At 43.7% G+C, this 18365-nt stretch overlaps 1 protein-coding gene across 5 annotated transcripts in view; it reads left to right on the forward strand.

Annotated features, from left to right (window-relative positions):
* Positions 1-16551, forward strand: part of bltp3b (bridge-like lipid transfer protein family member 3B) — a 217589-nt gene extending 201038 nt beyond the window's left edge. For 4 of the 5 annotated variants that reach the window (XM_072471539.1, XM_072471540.1, XM_072471541.1 and 1 more), the window contains 2 exons: positions 8611-8810; positions 15661-16551. In XM_072471539.1, coding sequence (XP_072327640.1) covers positions 8611-8810; positions 15661-15792 — 332 coding nt within the window. In that variant the 3' untranslated portion in view covers positions 15793-16551. Of the gene's footprint in view, positions 1-8610; positions 8811-15660 lie in introns of those variants that run through there. The other variant, XR_011934062.1, reaches the window with a different exon arrangement.
* Positions 16552-18365: the final 1814 nt, after the last annotated feature.

The following is an 18365-nucleotide window of genomic DNA, read 5'->3' on the forward strand; positions in this document are numbered from 1 at the left end:
CCGAATTGGGACGATGCGGGTTTTATGCGGCGTATGTTGGGTCGGATCCCAGACTTGGAAGTGGGGGGCCTGATAATGGGGGGAGACTTTAACACGGTGTTGGATCCTGCACTGGATCGCTCCAGGTCTAGGACGGGTAGGAAGCCGGCGGCGGCTAGAGTGTTGAGGGGATTTATGGACCAAATGGGAGGGGTGGACCCTTGGAGATTTGCAAGGCCGGGGGCTAGGGAATTTTCATTCTTCTCACATGTCCATAAGGCTTATTCCCGAATCGACTTTTTCATTTTGAGTAGGGCGCTGATAGCGAGAGTAGAGGATACTGAGTATTCGGCAATAGCCATTTCGGACCACGCCCCGCATTGGGCGGCGGACTTGGAGATGGGGGAGGCGAGGGGCCAGCACCCGCTGTGGCGCTTGGAGGTGGGGCTGTTGGTGAGCGAGCGGGTCCGAGGAAGTATAGGGAGGTACTTGGAGACCAACGACAACGGGGAGGTCCGAGTGGGGATGGTATGGGAGGCGCTGAAGGCGGTAGTGAGGGGAGAGCTGACCTCCATTAGGGCCCACAGGGAGCGGGGAGAGAGAGAGAGGCTGGTGGGGGAGATGGTGAGGGTAGACGGGAGGTATGCGGAGGTGCCCGAGGAAGGATTGTTGAGGAAGAGGCACAGCCTCCAGGCCGAATTCAACCTGGTGACCACCAGGAAGGCGGAGGTGCAGTGGAGGAAGGCCCAGGGGGCGATTTCCGAGTATGGGGAAAAGGCAAGCCGGATGCTGGCGCATCAGCTTCGGAAGCGGGACGCAGCAGGGAGATCGGGGGAGTTAAGGACGGGGGAGGGAGTGTGGTGCGGAGTAGGGTTGGCATCAATGGGGTCTTCAGGGACTTTTACGAGGAATTGTACCGATCCGTGCCCCACGGGAGGGAGGGAGGGATGGGCCGCTTCCTGGACCAATTGAGGTTTCCAAAGGTGGATGAGGGACTGGTGGTGGGATTGGGGGCCCCGATTGGGCTGGAGGAGCTGATCAAAGGGATAGGAAGCATGCAGGCGGGGAAGGATCTGGGGCCGGACGGTTTCCCGGTCGAATTCTATAAAAAATATATGGACCTGTTGGGCCCGTTGCTGGTCAGGACCTTCAATGAGGCATGGGAAGGGGGGGGGGGGGTAATTTCCCCCGACGATGTCCCGGGCACTGACCTTGATCATGAAGTGGGACAAGGATCCCCTGCAGTGTGGGTCTTAAAAACCGATTTCCTTGCTAAATGTTGATGCCAAGGTGCTGGCGAAGGTCTTAGCCACGAGGATTGAGGATTGTGTGCCGCAGATCATCCATGAAGACCAGACGGGGTTTGTGAAGGGGAGGCAGTTGAACGCGAATGTGCGGAGGCTTTTGAACGTTATCATGATGCCGGCGAGGGAGGCAGAGATAATGGTGGCGATGGACGCAGAGAAAGCCTTCGATAGGGTAGAGTGGGGGTACCTGTGGGAGGTGCTGAAGAGGTTCGGGTTTGGGGAGGGGTTTGTCAGGTGGGTTAGGCTGTTGTATGAGATCCCGATGGCGAGTGTGGCCACAAACAGGAGGGGGTCCGAATACTTTCGGTTGCACTGAGGGACAAGACGGGTGTCCCATGTCCCCCCTGCCCTTCGCACTGGCGATTGAACCCCTGGCTATGGCACTGAGGGAGTCAAGGAACTGGAGGGGGTTGGTGCGGGGTGGGGAGGAGCATAGGGTGTCGCTCTATGCGGACGACCTGCTGCTGTATGTGGCGGACCCGGTGGGGGGAATGCCGGAGGTAATGAGGATTCTTAGGGAATTCGGGGGCTTTTCGGGGTACAAGCTCAACATGGGGAAGAGCAAGCTGTTCGTGATTTATCCAGGGGACCAGGAGAGGGGGACCAGGAGAGGGGGATTGGTGAGCTCCCACTAAAAAGGGCGGAGAGGAGCTTCAGGTACTTGGGGGTCCAGGTGGCCAGGGGCTGTGGGGCCCTGCATAGGCTTAACTTTACAAGGCTGGTGGAGCAAATGGAGGAGGAGTTCAAGAGGTGGGACGCGGTGCCGCTGTCCTTGGCGGGTAGGGTGCAGTCAATCAAAATGACGGTGCTCCCAAGGTTTTTGTTCCTGATCCAGTGCCTTCCCGTGTTTATCCCGAAGGCTTTTTTTAGGCGTGTTAACAGGAGTATAATGGGGTTTGTGGGCGCGAGGGACTCCGAGGGTGAGAAGGGTGTTCCTGGAGCGGAGTAGAGATAGGGGGGTACTGGCGCTGCCCAACCTCTGGGTAATACTGGGCCGCCAATGCGACGATGGTGCGCAAGTGGGTGATGGAGGGGGAGGGGGCTGCATGGAAGAGGCTGGAGACGGCGTCTTGTGTGGGTACAAGTCTGGGGGCGCTGGCAACGGCGCCGCTGCCGCTCCCTCCAAGAAGGTATACCACGAGCCCGGTGGTGGCGGCTGCCCTCAAAATGTGGGGGCAGTGGAGGCTGCATTGGTGGGGAAGTTGGGGCCTCTGCGTGAACGGTAGCATTGTGGTTAGCACAATTGCTTCACAGCTCCAGGGTCCCAGGTTCGATTCCGGCTTTGGTCACTGTCTGTGCGGAGTCTGCACATCCCGTGTGTGCGTGGGTTTCCTCCGGGTGCTCCGGTTTCCTCCCACAGTCCAAAGATGTGCAGGTTAGGTGGATTGGCCATGATAAATTGCCCTTAGTGTCCAAAATTGCCCTTGGTGTTGGGTGGGGTTGCTGGGTTGTGGGGATGGGGTGGAAGTGTTGACCTTGGGTGGGGTGCTCTTCCCAAGAGCCGGTGCAGACTCGATGGGCCGAATGGCCTCCTTCTGCACTGTAAATTCTATGATAATCTATGACCCCAATACGGGGGAACCACTGGTTCGCCCCAGGGAGAACAGGTGGAGGGTTTTTGGGGTGGCACAGGGCAGGGATACGAAAGTTGGGGGACCTGTTTGTGGACGGGAAGTTCGCGAGCCTGGGTGAGCTGGAGGAGAAGTACGGGCTCCCCCCCGGGGAACACCTTCAGGTACTTATAGATAAGGGCGTTTGCCAGACGGCAGGTGGTGGAATTCCCGCGGCTTCTGCCACACACAGTACAGGACAGGGTGCTCTCGGGGGGTGGGGGTGGAGGTGGGGGGTGGCGGTTGGACTGGGGAAGAACTCGGAAACTTACCAGGTGATGCAGGAGGAGGCCTAGGTGGTGGAGGTGAAAGGTAAGTGGGAGGAGGAGTTGGGAGAGGAGATTGAGGAAGGGACATGGGCAGATGCCCTAGGGAGGGTGAACTCTTCCTCATCGCGCGCGAGGCTCAGCCTCGTACAGTTTAAGGTGCTGCACAGGGCACACATGACCGGGACAAGGATGAGCCGGTTTTTGGGGGGTGAGGACAGGTGTGTTAGGTGCTCAGGGAGCCCAGCAAATCGCACCCATATGTTCTAGGCATGCCCAGCGCTGGAGGAAGTTTGGAAGGGCGTAGCGAGGACGGTGTCGAGGGTGGTAGGATCCAGGGTCAAACCGGGCTGGGGGCTCGCAATATTTGGTGTGGCAGAGGAGCCGGGAGTGCAGGAGGCGAAAGAGGCCGGTATTCTGGCCTTTGCGTCCCTGGTAGCCCGGCGAAGGATTCTTCTTCAGTGGAAGGATGCGAGGCCCCCAAGCGTGGAATCCTGGATCAGCGATATGGCAGGGTTCATTAAATTGGAGAGGGTGAAATTCGCCTTGAGAGGGTCGGTACAAGGGTTCTTTAGGTGGTGGCAACCGTTCTTAGACTTCCTGGTAGAACGATAGACATTGGTCAATGGCAGGAGCAACTCGGGGGGGGGCGGGGGGGTTTACTTTATTTTAGTTTTTGTTATTTACACTGAAGGGTCTGAGGGGGTGTATTTACCTCTTGTGTTATGTCGGGATGTTAATTTATTATTTATGTACAGGGGGGAGGGGGGTATGGAGGGTTGCTTTTCTAGACTGTGTTTTGTATTTTACCCTGTTGGGTTCATTTTTCATGTTGTTATTGATATTTTATGAAAACCTTAATTAAAAATTAAAAAAAAAAAAAAAACATTTACCGATGACACAAACGTCGGTGCGAGGCAATTGGTAAGAATAACGTTTACAGAGGGAACTTGGCAGATGGAATATAATGAAGGAAAATGTGAAGTTATGCACTTTAGTAGAATAAAGGAGCTGAATATTATTTAAATGGAGAAAGACTGCAGAAAACTGCAACACAGAAGGATTTGGGGGTCCTTGTGCATAAATCGCAAAAAGCTAGCATTGAAGTTCAGGTAATTGTGAAGGAAAATGGAATCTCAGCCTTTATTTCAAAGGGAACAGTATAAAAATAGGGAAGTCCTGCTAAAACTATACATTGCACTAGTTGGACCACACCTGGAACACTGAACAGTTTTGGCCCCCTTATCTAAGGAAAGAGCCATTGACATTGAAGGCAGTCCAAAGAAGGTTCACTTGGTTTATCCAGGGTACGGAGGGATTTTCTTATGAGGACAGGTTAAATAGGTTGGATCTGTACTCAAAGGAATTTAGGAGACCGAGTCGCGACCTTATTGAGACAGATATGATTCCAAGGGAACTTGACAGGTTGCTGCTGACAGGATGTTTCCTCTTGTTGGAGAGTTTACCAGAGAGAATAATCTCAGGGTACGGGATCACCTATTTAAGACGGGGATAAGGAGGAATTTCTTTTTTGAGGGTGGTGAATCTGTGAAATTCTTTGACACAGAGAGCTGTAGAGGTTGCATCATTAAGTATGCTCAAGGCTGAGATAGATTTTTATTCAGTAAAGGAATCAAGGGTTATGGGGATATGGTGGGAAAGTGGAGTTGAGGATTATAGCAGATCAACCATTATCTCATTGAATGGCGGAGCAGACTCGATGGGCCAAGTGACCTGCCTCTGTTCCTATATCTTATGGTCCCATGTCTTTGATTGGAAAAAGTAAGTAATTTGAATAAGTGCATGCAAAGATGGGCTTCTCCTTTCCAAAATACAAAACCTGAGAACACAGTGTCCTGGCAAGCAGACTTTCAACGTTGAATCTTCTGCTCAAAGACAGATCCTGATTATATGGATCCACAGGCAAAAATAAAACAAATGGGCACGAAGGAAATAAACAGGAAGGACTCAGAGTATAATGTGGGAAAGTATGTAGTTGTTCACTTTGACAGGAAGAATAAAAAAACAGAGTATCACTTAGAACATAGAACATAGAACAATACAGCGCAGTACAGGCCCTTCGACCCACGATGTTGCACCGAAACAAAAGCCATCTAACCTACACTATGCCATTATCATCCATATGTTTATCCAATAAACCTTAAAATGCCCTCAATGTTGGCGAGTTCACTACTGTAGCAGGTAGGGCATTCCACGGCCTCACTACTCTTTGCGTAAAGAACCTACCTCTGACCTCTGTCCTATATCTATTACCCCTCAGTTTAAAGTTATGTCCCCTCGTGCCAGCCATTTCCATCCGTGGGAGAAGGCTCTCACTGTCCACCCTATCCAACCCCCTGATCATTTTGTATGCCTCTATTAAGTCTCCTCTTAACCTTCTTCTCTCCAACGAAAACAACCTCAAGTCCATCAGCCTTTCCTCATAAGATTTTCCCTCCATACCAGGCAACATCCTGGTAAATCTCCTCTGCACCCGCTCCAAAGCCTCCACGTCCTTCCTATAATGCGGTGACCAGAACTGTACGCAATACTCCAAATGCGGCCGTACCAGAGTTCTGTACAGCTGCAACATGACCTCCCGACTCCGGAACTCAATCCCTCTACCAATAAAGGCCAACACTCCATAGGCCTTCTTCACAACCCTATCAACCTGGGTGGCAACTTTCAGGGATCTATGTACATGGACACCTAGATCCCTCTGCTCATCCACACTTTCAAGAACTTTACCATTAGCCAAATATTCCACATTCCTGTTATTCCTTCCAAAGTGAATCACCTCACACTTCTCTACATTAAACTCCATTTGCCACCTCCCAGCCCAGCTCTGCAGCTTATCTATATCCCTCTGTAACCTGCTACATCCTTCCACACTATCGACAACACCACCGACTTTAGTATCGTCTGCAAATTTACTCACCCACCCTTCTGCGCCTTCCTCTAGGTCATTGATAAAAATGACAAACAGCAACGGCCCCAGAACAGATCCTTGTGGTACTCCACTTGTGACTGTACTCCATTCTGAACATTTCCCATCAACCACCACCCTCTGTCTTCTTTCAGCTAGCCAATTTCTGATCCACATCTCTAAATTACCCTCAATCCCCAGCCTCCGTATTTTCTGCAATAGCCTACTGTGGGGAACCTTATCAAACGCTTTGCTGAAATCCATATACACCACATCAACTGCTCTACCCTCATCTACCTGTTCAGTCACCTTCTCAAAGAACTCAATAAGGTTTGTGAGGCATGACCTACCCTTCACAAAGCCATGCTGACTGTCCCTGATCATATTATTCCTATCTAGATGATTATAAATCTTGTCTCTTATAATCCCCTCCAAGACTACCCACTACAGACGTGAGGCTCACCGGTCTATAGTTGCCGGGGTTGTCTCTGCTCCCCTTTTTGAACAAAGGGACCACATTTGCTGTCCTCTGGCACTATTCCTGTAGCCAATGATGACATAAAAATCAAAGCCAAAGGTCCAGCAATCTCTTCCCTGGCCTCCCAGAGAATCCTAGGATAAATCCCATCAGGTCCCGGGGACTTATCTATTTTAAGCCTGTCCAGAATTGCTAACACCTCTTCCCTACGTACCTCAATGCCATCTATTCTATTAGCCTGGGGCTCAGCATTCTCCTCCACAACATTATCTTTTTCCTGAGTGAATACTGACGAAAAATATTCATTTAGTATCTCGTCTATCTCTTCAGACTCCACACACAATTTCCCATCCCTGTCCTTGACTGGTCCTACTCTTTCCCTAGTCATTCGCTTATTCCTGACATACCTATAGAAAGCTTTTGGGTGTTCCTTGATCCTTCCTGCCAAATACTTCTCATGTCCCCTCCTTGCTCGTCTTAGCTCTCTCTTTAGATCCTTCCTCGCTACCTTGTAACTATCCATCGCCCCAACTGAAACTTCACACCTCATCTTCACATAGGCCTCCTTCTTCCTCTTAACAAGAGATTCCACTTCCTTGGTAAACCACGGTTCCCTCGCTCGATGCCTTAAATGGAGAATGACTGCAGAATGGCGAGGTGCAGAGGGACTTAGGTGTTCTTGCGCTTGAGTCACAAAGTTAGTACGCATGTAATCTGGAAGGCCAATGGAATGCTATCCTTTATTACGAGAGGAATTGAAAATAAAAATAAAGGAAGTATTTTATGCTTCAGTTATACAGGGCATTGCTGGGACCACATCTCAAATCCTGTGTACAGTTTTGATCGCCTTATTTAAAGAAAGATGTAAATGTGTTGGAGGCAGTTCAGAGGTGGTTTACTGGATTGATACCTGGAATGAGCGGGTTGCTTATGAGGATAGGTTGGAAAGGCTGGGCTTGTTTCCACTAAAGTTTAGAAGAGTGAGGGATGACTTGATTGAAGTATATAAGATCCTAATGGTAGAGACAAGGCTGATGTTGAAAGGATGTTTCCTCTTGTGGGTGAGTCCAAAACTAGGGGGTACTGTTTTTAAATTGGGGGTTGCCTTTCTTGGACCGAAATGAGGAGAAATCTTTTCTGAGGGTTGTGCTACTTTGGAACTTGTCTCTGATGACAGTGGAAACGGGATCACTGAATATTTTTAAGGCAGAGGTAGATAGATTCTTATTAGGCAAGGGAATCACAGATTATTGGGGGTAGATGGGGAATGTGGAACTCAAAACAAACAGCAGCCGTGATCTTATTGAATGGCAGAGCAGTCTCAATGGCCTACTTCAGCTCCTACTTCGAATGTTCGTATGTCTCATCAATGCTGTAGATAAACATTGTTTGTCAACCCACTGCCCACGTTCATATTCAGAGATACATTCTTACCTTGTTTTCAAATCAGGAATTAAACATTTGTAATGCTGCTTTTTATTGTATTCTGGTGCATACAGCTTTCAAGGTTGATAACATTTTGTTTTACTATTAATCTATGAATAACTAAGATTTTAGTTTATTTACTTTAAACAAATAGATCTCATCTGCAAAATAAACATTACAAGCATCTGGCACAAAATGATGACCAAAAAATAATTTGCCATTTGCAGCAAATTCCAAATGACAAAACTCATTTTGGAATCTCTTTCAACTTCTCATGAGATTTTTGAGTTGAAGCCTTTAATTCCCAGTTTGTCTTGGGTATTTTGTCCAAGTTCTCTTTATGACTGGACCAGTATTCTCGATGTAGCACAGTCTGAATCTTTAAATCAGGCTCAGTTGACATTGCTTGTGAGTTAAAGATGATCTGTTGATAATGATTGGTCCATATTTTATTCACTAAAAGTATATTTTGTATCATTGTTCTTATCTGCAACCTGTACATTATAAAATGGATTATAGGAATAGTAATTTAGTACCTTTATTGCTTTCTAATAGATTACTAGCACCTGTTCATATTAAGTCTCATGATAACTTGCTTACCTGTGTCTCTGTCATCTAGGTGCACAGTTATCTAGTCAGGATTCAACAAACAGTAATTCCACAAAACAAACAGAATGTTCCTGCTTAAAATGTGATGAATCGAAGGAGGTCAGATGTGTGTCACAGTCCACACAAACAGTTCCAGAGGAGCCTCAGGTACCTGGGCAGTCAGATCTTGGAGTCGAGTCAATTGCTGGATATTCAGTGGATAGGGGAAAGGTAAGGAGTAAAGAGAAATACAAAACAACACAAATATACATTCCCCTCTGCTCCAGAACAATGTTTCGACTTAATTAATTTGTCAATCCTGCTGGAAGAGGATAAGACATTAAAACTACAACAGTAACTTGCATTAATATAGTGCCCTTAATGTAGTAAGCCCCACTCTCCAAGACCCTCCATTGGAGGACTATCAGATAAAACTTGACATTGAGCCACATAAGGGGATATTAGGACATGTGACAAAAGTTTGGCCAAGGAGGTGTTAAGGAGCAGTTAAAGAAAGAGAGAGACAAAGGCAGAGAGGTTTTAGAGGGAATTCCAAAGCTAAGAGCTTAGGCAACTGACTGCACAGCTTCCAATCCTGCACCAATGGAAATCTGGCAAGTGCAAGAGAACTGAATTGGATTGGATTGGATTTATTGTCATGTGTACTAAGGTACAGTGAAAATGTATTATTCTGTGTACAGTTCAGGCAGATCGTTCCATACATGAAAAACATAGGCCCTATGATTGATACCCCAATGTAAATACATAGAAACAGACATCGGTGTGTAGTACTACTCAGTCGAGAAGATGTGTGGAACGATCAGTTCAGTCTATAAGAGGGTCATTCAGGAATCTGGTAACAGCGGGGAAGAAGCTGTTTTTGAATCTGTTGGTGCGTATTCTCAGACTTATCCAACCTCTTCCATCGGGCAGGAGATAAAAGAGAGAATAACCAGGTGGGAGGGGTCTTTGATTATGCTGCCCGCTTTCCCAAGGCAACAGGTGATGTAGACAGAGTCGATGGATGGTAGGAGGTTACGCATGATCGACTGGGCTGTGTTCAGGACTTCCTGCAGTTTCTTCCGGTCTTGGGCGAAGCAGTTGCCATACCAGGCTGTTATGCAACCAGGTAGGATGCTTTCTATGGTGCCTCTGAAAAACTGGTAAGGAAATGCCAAATTTCCTTAGTTTCCTGAGGAAGTATAGACACTGTTGTGCTTTCTTGGTTGTAGCATCGCAGTGGGTGGACCATGACAGATTGTTGGTTATGTGCACACCCAGGAATTTGATGTCAACCATCTCTAACTCTGTACCATTGATGCAGACAGGGATGTGTACGATACTGAAGTCAATACCAGCTCTTTAGTTTTGCTGATGTTGCGGGAGAAATTGTTGTTGTTGCACCATGCCACTAGATTCTCTATCTCCCGCCTGTATTCTGACTCATCGTTGTTCGCGATCCGACCCACTATGGTCGTTTCATCAGCAAACTTGTAGATTGAGTTGGTGCCAAATCTTTCTCCACAGTCGTGTGTGTATAGGGCGTATAGTAGGGGGCTAAGTACGCTGCCTTCCGGGGCCCCGGTATTGAGGACTATCACGGAGGAGGTGTTGAAGTGCAGCACGGTGGCGCAGTGGTTAGTGCTGCTGCCTCACGGAAGCAAGATCCCAGGTTCGATCCCAGCTCTGGGTCACTGTCCATGTGGAGGTTGCACATTCTTCCCGTGTTTGCGTGGGTTTCGGCCCCACAACCCAAAAAATGCACGGTAGGTGAATTGGCCACGCTAAATTGCCCCTTAATTGGAAAAATGAATTGGGTACTCTAATTTATTTATTTTAAAATGGAGGAGGTGTTGTTTATCCTTACTGATTGTGGCCTATGGGTCAGGAAGTCGAGGATCCAGTTGCAGAGGGAAAAGCCAAGTCCTAGGTTTTGGAGTTTGGATATGAGCTTGGCTGCGATTATGGTGTTGAAGGCGGGGCTGTAGTCAACGAATAGTAGTCTGATGTAGGAGTCGTTGTTGTCGAGATGCTCCAGGGATGAGTGTAGGGCCAGGAATATGGCGTCTGCTGTAGACCGGTTGTGGCGGGATGCGAATTGCAGTGGATCAAGGCATTCTGGGAGTATGGAGTTGATGTGTCTCATGACCAACTTCAAAGTACTTCATAATGATAAATGTCAAGGCCATCGGGCGATAGTCGTTGAGGCAAGTTGCCTGGAGGGTTGTATACTGAGTTTGGGAATGCAAGATTTTGTGTGCAAAATACTCATTTTCAACATGCTGCATTGCACCCATTTATATTTTATATAACATAAGGGCAACAACCTAACAAAGTAAAGATATTAGAACCTGAGAATCATAAAATCTTATAGGTCATTCAACCTGTCCTGTCTCCGCTGGCTCTTCGAAACCCTGAAAATAAGTTATCTTCAAGCACATGTCCAATTAAGTTTTGAAAGTTTGTAGTATCAGCTTCCACCACACTTTAGGGTCATCACTCACGACCCTAATAGCCCTTTTTGTGAAAAGGATTTTATTTTCCCCTCCAGTACTTTAGCCAATTATTTAAATCTTTAACCTCTGGTTACTGACCCACTTGCCAGAGTTTCTCGCTGCTTGTTTTCTCAAAACCTGATAGAATTTGAAATACCTCGCTTTAGGTTTCCCCCTTAGCTTTCTTTGTTTGAAGCTGAACAATCCCAGTTTCGCTAATCCGTCTTCATAACTTCTTATCTTTGGAATCATTCTGATAAACCTCCTCTGTACTCACCAATGCAGCGATATTTTTTGTAAAAGTTTCATGCCCGAATTGTACGTGGTAGTCCAGCTGAGGTCTCACCTGTGATTTGTAAAGGTTTACCATGACTAGGAGCATGGAGTACAAAAGCAACTGTTTACAAAGCCAAGTATCACATGTTTGTTTAACCACCTTTCTCGACTACTAAAAGATAGTGAATATGATCCCACTGATCTTTCAGGTTATTCCTCCAAAAGTGCATAAATTCATACTTTGAGGCATTAAATTACATCTGCTTTGTGTCTGCCCATTTCACCTGTCTATGATGTTCTCCTGAAGTCTTTGACTTCACCATTTACTGTATTGTCAGATTTTGAATCATCCACAAACTTTAAAGTTGTACTCCTATGGATAGATATGGTTTACTGAAAAATCATCATGGCAGCAGGTACTGCATTATAATGACAATACAATTGAAACAAATTATCCTAATTCAAGATATCTCTATAGACAATCATTCAAACAAAAATAATGTACAAAAGAATGAGGATTGTACAATTACACTAATTTCAGCATAAAAGAATTGCAATACTTGGCGAAATGCAAGTCTCTTTAATTTACAGAATAAAAATTAAATTGCTACCGCACTCTGCATTTTGTATTAAAGGCCATAGATCACGTTGTCAGATTGAATTCTTTAAATTATCTATCATTTGCATACTATTTATAAATTTTGGAGGATTCTCTCGTAGTCTAATTCTTCTATATCTTGTTCGCAGAATGGAGTCTTCTCCTTAATGGGCGGCATGGTAGCACAGTGGTTAGCACTGTTGCTTCACAGAGCCAGGGTCCCAGGTTCGATTCGCGGCTTGGCTCTCTGTTTGTGTGGAGTCTGTACATTCTCCCCGTGTCTGCGTGGGTTTTCTCTGGATGCTCTGGTTTCCTCCCACAAGTCCCGAAAGACACGCTTGTTAGGTGAATTGGACATTCTGAATTCTCCCTATGTTTAGCCAAACAGGTGCCAGAGTGTTACAACTAACGGATTTTCACAGTAACTTCATTGCAGTGTTAATGTGAGCCTACTTGTGACAATAATAAGGATTATAATAAAGATTATAATTCCATTGCGCATTTACTTATGTGTGATTGTGGCAAGCGATAGTAGCAATGGGAGCTGGGATTCAAAGATTTTCCGCCTTTCAGCAAAGGAACATAGTTGTTTGTGTCAGAGTCACTTTGCTACTAATAACCCGGCAGCAGTTTGAATGCTTGTTTCTGAATGCTTTCAAGCTTGTTCACATGCTGTTTAGTAAGTCCAGCATTCCAAACAAGTGCTTGAGCCATGGGCCTTGCATAATTCTTAAACACAGCCAATAGGTCAGTCTTTGGGATACCTCGTGGTTCTTGAGAAGCCACAGCATGGCTTCCATTTGCTCTCAATCATTTCACGGGCTTTGTAATCCCATTTCCGATCACTTTGAATGTTGATCCCTAATAGTTTAATACACTCTTGTTGTGCAATCTCAACAGCATCATCTAAATTGATGAAGGGGATATCAGAGAGAGTTGCGCATGAAAGACAATGCCATTGTGTTACACTTTTAATGTTCAGTCTTTGGGATTCAAAAGTCCAGATTTATATAGATCAAGAAATACAAGTCCTAATATTGGTCTGTTTTGTGATACTTTATCAAATGTCTTTGAAACTCCATTATCTTTTTCAACCCTCTGTTACTTCATCAAAAACCCCAATTCGTCAGACTTCATTGACCTTTAACAAATCCATGCTGTTTCTAGTGAAAATTAATTTTGTCCTCCATGTTTTCTAGTTCTCACACTGATTTTAGACTGATCCATAGTTACCAGATTTATCTCTCTCCCCTCTTTTGAATTGGGTATGACATTTGCAATCCTCCAGTCCTCAGATATCCCTTGGGTATCCAAGGAAGATTGAAAAATTGTGATCTGGGCTCTGCAATCTCCACCTTTGCTCCCTTCAGCAACTCGGATTCATTCTTTGTAGACAAATCTTGTTAATAGTTAGGTAATAATGAATGAGATGCTTATATAGCTTTTAAATTTCTCCCATGTGGATTGGAGTTTAAGAAAGGGAATTAAATGAAATGACACAAAATAAAATGATGCCAAAAAATGTCAGTGAAAATCAATTATAAACTCAGTAACCAAAATGACACTTCTGAGAACAACCTGTCACTGAGAATTATTTTTGATATTCTGTTCAACGGCGATAATTTCAACAGTCACCCACATAGACATGTGAATGGGATTCTAATCTCCTTTACTAAATCAGAATACTTTGAACTTTTAACTCATCTATACGAAGTAAATGGCTCCCTAATAATTTAATCAGAAAATGGTATCCCTTTAATATGCCTGGCAGACACCATTTCAGAAGGTATATATAATTAAGGGCATTTTCTTTATTAAAGAACTAGAAGTTAATCCATTGGGGAAAACAGTTTAAATACAGAGGAAAAAAATCATTAGTATACTATATCATAAAATAGATAGGATGGAGGTTAGCAGCTTCAATTCTTCATATAAAAAGTTTTAATCTGTTGAGTAAATAGATAGAAGCTGCGTGCTTCTATTGTTAGGCCTTATGAACAGCGACCTGGGCTATTATTACATACTTTTAATGGCTAAGTATAGAGAATTATTGGAGACCAGTAAAAGACGTGAAAGGTGGATAAAATTAAAAGGACAAAAGTTCTTTGAAATTTGATTTAATTCATTAAACCAAATGGATGAGAGTTGATCAGACATGCAGACATTAGTGGATCTAAATACCCCTGCACCCAGATGAGCAAAATACCTTTCAAATGATCAGTCCAATTTTTTTACTATTTTGCTGTTGCAAAACCTGAAAAAAAAATCAAACTTTAAAAAATATTTCAAGCTTCTCTGTGATCGACAAGGTGACTTAACAATAAGGAATAAATACTGTTGAAAAAGCTGTTATTTACCTTAATAAAGCAGTTGTCACTATTGTTTCAATCCATGCATATCTAGAGTACAATATTAATTGTGCCAAAGTATCCTTCGTATTTACCGAAGCTTACAATTTCCTGTCTTCAAAAATTCAATCTGCATTTCTTCAATGAACACCAAAACATGACTTTTTTTAAGCACACAATAGGAAATGAACAAAAGAAATCTAAGTTTTTCAAACGATGAAACCAGCTCTTTTGAATATTGTGTATAGTTCACAGTCATTGACTTTACTTTAGGTATTCCTGGGGGACCCTTGCAGGTTTCCATGTCTGGTGAAATGATTGGAGGAAATTTGAGAGTGAGAACAACTTCAATTAAATGCAGTAGGATGCTATTGATGCGGTGGAGGAGGGGGGTGTGGGGATTGCTGCTCGAGAAGAGGCAGATGTATAGAGGGACTGGATAACATCCAATACTTTGTCCATATCTTCCAGTCTTTAGATATATCCGTTCATAGGACATATCATAGGACATACGACATATTAACTACTTCCTTATTGCTGACATACCTAACTCAATCTTTTGTTCTCTGGATTTCAATTGTGCTATGAAGTGACTCACTTACCTTTTAGTTTAAATTCTGACAAAGTATCTATATCCAAATTTTAACTTTCTCATTTTTAAACACTGCATTTGCAATATTTTCTCTCTCTTTCAGATATATAGCTTTTCCAGCTAAGGTCCTGCCATATTCATTGATAATTCACTATATTAGATTTTTTTACGAGGCACAAATGGTTTGCATTTTGTAGCATGTAGTTGATATACTTGTACTACAAATTAGAGATTGATCACTTTTTATATAAGTCTGACAAGAAAGTAACCTGAACAACAATCATGTTGAATTAAACCAGCTATTTTCTGAATGGCGATAAATTGTTTTTTGGTCAGTCAACATGAAATAAGCATCTTGAATGACCCATATTGTCCCAAAAGTACAGACAAGCCAACCATGTTCTCTTCACCCATTAGGTAGTTAACTCGGGTGGTTATATACATCAGCTGTACTTCCTGATGTTTAGATATTTGCTCAAATTGGACATAGTGACATGCTGTTTTGGAATACCAGTGAATGGTGATGAACTATTTAGGGTGCAGTTTCACTCCAATCTTAGCTGCATCTTTGACGGTATGCTCAATGAAAGTAGTCAGCAGGCAAATAGTCACATGCTTTCTATTGCCAACTACAGGGCAATATTAGCTGGTCATTTGCTCACTTTGACCACTGAAAGTGCATTTACCTGGCATTAGAAAAAGGAGAATAATTATAGAGTAGCCTGCCATTAAACAAAAATGTGGTGTATAAATTTTCTCTCATTTTTTGTAGTTACTTTTGGAAGAAAATGAATGTCTAAAGCAGGAGTTGGCCAAAGTTAAACTGGCTCTTGCTGAGGCTCAGATGGAAAAAGATCGCTTGGTACATCAAATCAAGAGTGTTAACTTTGAACTCCAGTCATAGCTAAATGTACCTCGCTTTGAAGACTGCAGTGAAATAGGAGGAGTTTCCTGACCGGGACATAGATATCACCAGCTGCTATTGGTTTAAAAAATGCTAATTATCTTGATAATTTGCTGAGCATTGAACAAACAATATGTAGAGAAACTTTATTTGTCTGTTGCAAACGATATTTTTGAATGTGAAGAATGAACATCAGATCTCTGTTTGATCTACTTAAAGCAGTAAATGCAACTAAAAATGATTGTTGAGCTCATTAGACTTTGCTCCATATATTGATGGTGCTGATTTTCACTTCAATCTAGAATGAATTGTCAAAAAAGGGACTTGAAATATGGTTTGAAATTTAAAAAACTAGGAAAGCAATTTATTTCATACAACCGAGCTGTGTTTTGGTATGCCATCAAGAATTGTTTTTTAAAATATTCCAGAACAAGTCTTTTTTTAAGGAGTCTGAATTTGCACTGTAATTAACTTAATCATGAATCTAACAGTTTTTCTGTGTAAAATCTGTGATATAGAATATGTACAGCGTAACATTTAAAGTGCGTATGTGCTTTGTGTAATTATGGCAGACACCATTGTTGCTTGACTTCATGTTGAGTGCAAGATCCATCTGTATAGTTGAATACCAATAAGGATGGACTGAAGTTAAAATGATGCATATCTAATGCAATCAACCATTGCACAGCATTGTAACATTCTTCCAGAAATAATTGTATTAAAGATTGTATTCTAAATAAACATCAGAACACAGAAAAAGGTTTCAGCAAATATATTTGTCATTTAAGTGAAGCTGGTTTCTTGTAATTTCTTCAGTATAATGTTGCTTTCATTGAGAGAATAAATGAACACTATTTCTTGTTTACTTTACCCTCATTCATCCATGTCAGACCATTCTTTTTCACTCCTCTTGAAATGCTGACTAAGAAATATGGAAGAGCATAATTAATTAATTTACTGGCTTTTCCTTTTTGGGAAAGCATCCTGTCTGTTTTTGCATCATTTTTCGAACATCCTGTCTGTTATTTGGACACTTTAGAAAAAAATGTATGATTCCACTTTGATTATACCTCTCTGAAGTCTACAATCAACATCCTGAGGATTACCATTGACCAGAAACTGAACTGGACCAGCCACACAAATATTGTGACTTCAAGAGCAGGTCATAGGCTGTGAATTCTGCAGAAACTCACCTCCGGACTCTTCAAAGCCTATCCATGATCTGCAGAGTACAAGTCAGGAGTGTGTGATGGAATACTCTCCACTTGCCTGTATGAGTTCAGCTCCAAAAGCACTCGAAGCTCAACACCATCGAGGACAAAGCAGCCTGCTTTATGGGCACTTCATCTTCCACCCAAACATTTACTACAGGTGCATTGTAGCCGCAGTAGGTGCCACAGACAAGATGCGCTGCAACAACTCCAAGATTCTTTCAACAACACCTTCCAAACCCACAATCTCTACAACCTAGAAGGATCAGGGCACCATAAGCTTCAGAACACCACCATTTACAAGTTCCCTTCCACACCACACACCATCCTGAATTGGAACTATTGCCATTCCTTCACTTTTACTGGGTTAAATCCTGGAACTACGTTCCAAACAGCACTTTTGGTTTACCCACACCACTATATCTGCAGTGATTCAAGAGTAGCTTATCATCATCTCGAGGACAAATGGAGATGAGCAACAAATGCCAGCTTAGCCAACAACACTCATATCCCATGTTGTCTTTAAGTATGAACCTAGTTGAGAAGTGTTGGAAGACTATACAAAGAGGGAGAGACATTAATCACAATCAAGCTCAATCCTGTGCTCCCCAATATCAAAATTTGTGATGCCAGCAGGGGTCTGTATAGAACATGAGAAATTGTAACCTTTGCCTGTGGATGTTGAGGCCAAGTATTGTTATTAATGCTAACTCAGTTTAGTGGAAATGGAACTGGTCACCTTCCTAGTTTACATAGCTAGGTGTCACACCAGGCAGTACATTTTAACCTCACATCGATCTTTAGAACCTTGCATGGTATCTTTTCCAGTTGATCAAATGGTACCGGGAATTCATCTCGCGGCCAAATTAAAATAAACTATGATACAAGTTCAGTGAAGGCTGGAAAATTCAGCAGGTCTGCCAGCAACTATTAGGGGAGAAACAGAATTCATGTTTTGAGTCCATTGACTCTTCGTCAGAACTAAATGGAGGGAAAATGTGTTAGAGCTGTAAAAGTAGCAACTTTAAGATCAAAAACATTGCCTGGGGTGGGGGGGGGGGGGGTTGCATTGGGACAATACATGGGATTTTTTTTTTTAAGCTGGGGGAAGTTTAAGATGGAGGAGAAAGGTCAATATTTAAAGTTGCCAAACTCAACTTTGAATCCCGAGGGCTGCAACATGCCCAACCAGAAGATGAGATGCTGCTCCTCCAGCTTGTGCCGGGCTTCACTGGTGCATTACAGCAGACCAAGGATGGACTTGTGGGCTTGAGAGCAAGGTGCTAAAGTAAAAAAATATTGTTTGTGTGGTATGTTATTACTGCACACAGCAATGAGCTCTGACCAACTATGTATATAACA

This window comes from Scyliorhinus torazame, chromosome 13 (genome assembly GCF_047496885.1).
Source record: "Scyliorhinus torazame isolate Kashiwa2021f chromosome 13, sScyTor2.1, whole genome shotgun sequence".
In the NCBI taxonomy this organism is placed as follows: Eukaryota; Metazoa; Chordata; class Chondrichthyes; order Carcharhiniformes; family Scyliorhinidae; genus Scyliorhinus; species Scyliorhinus torazame.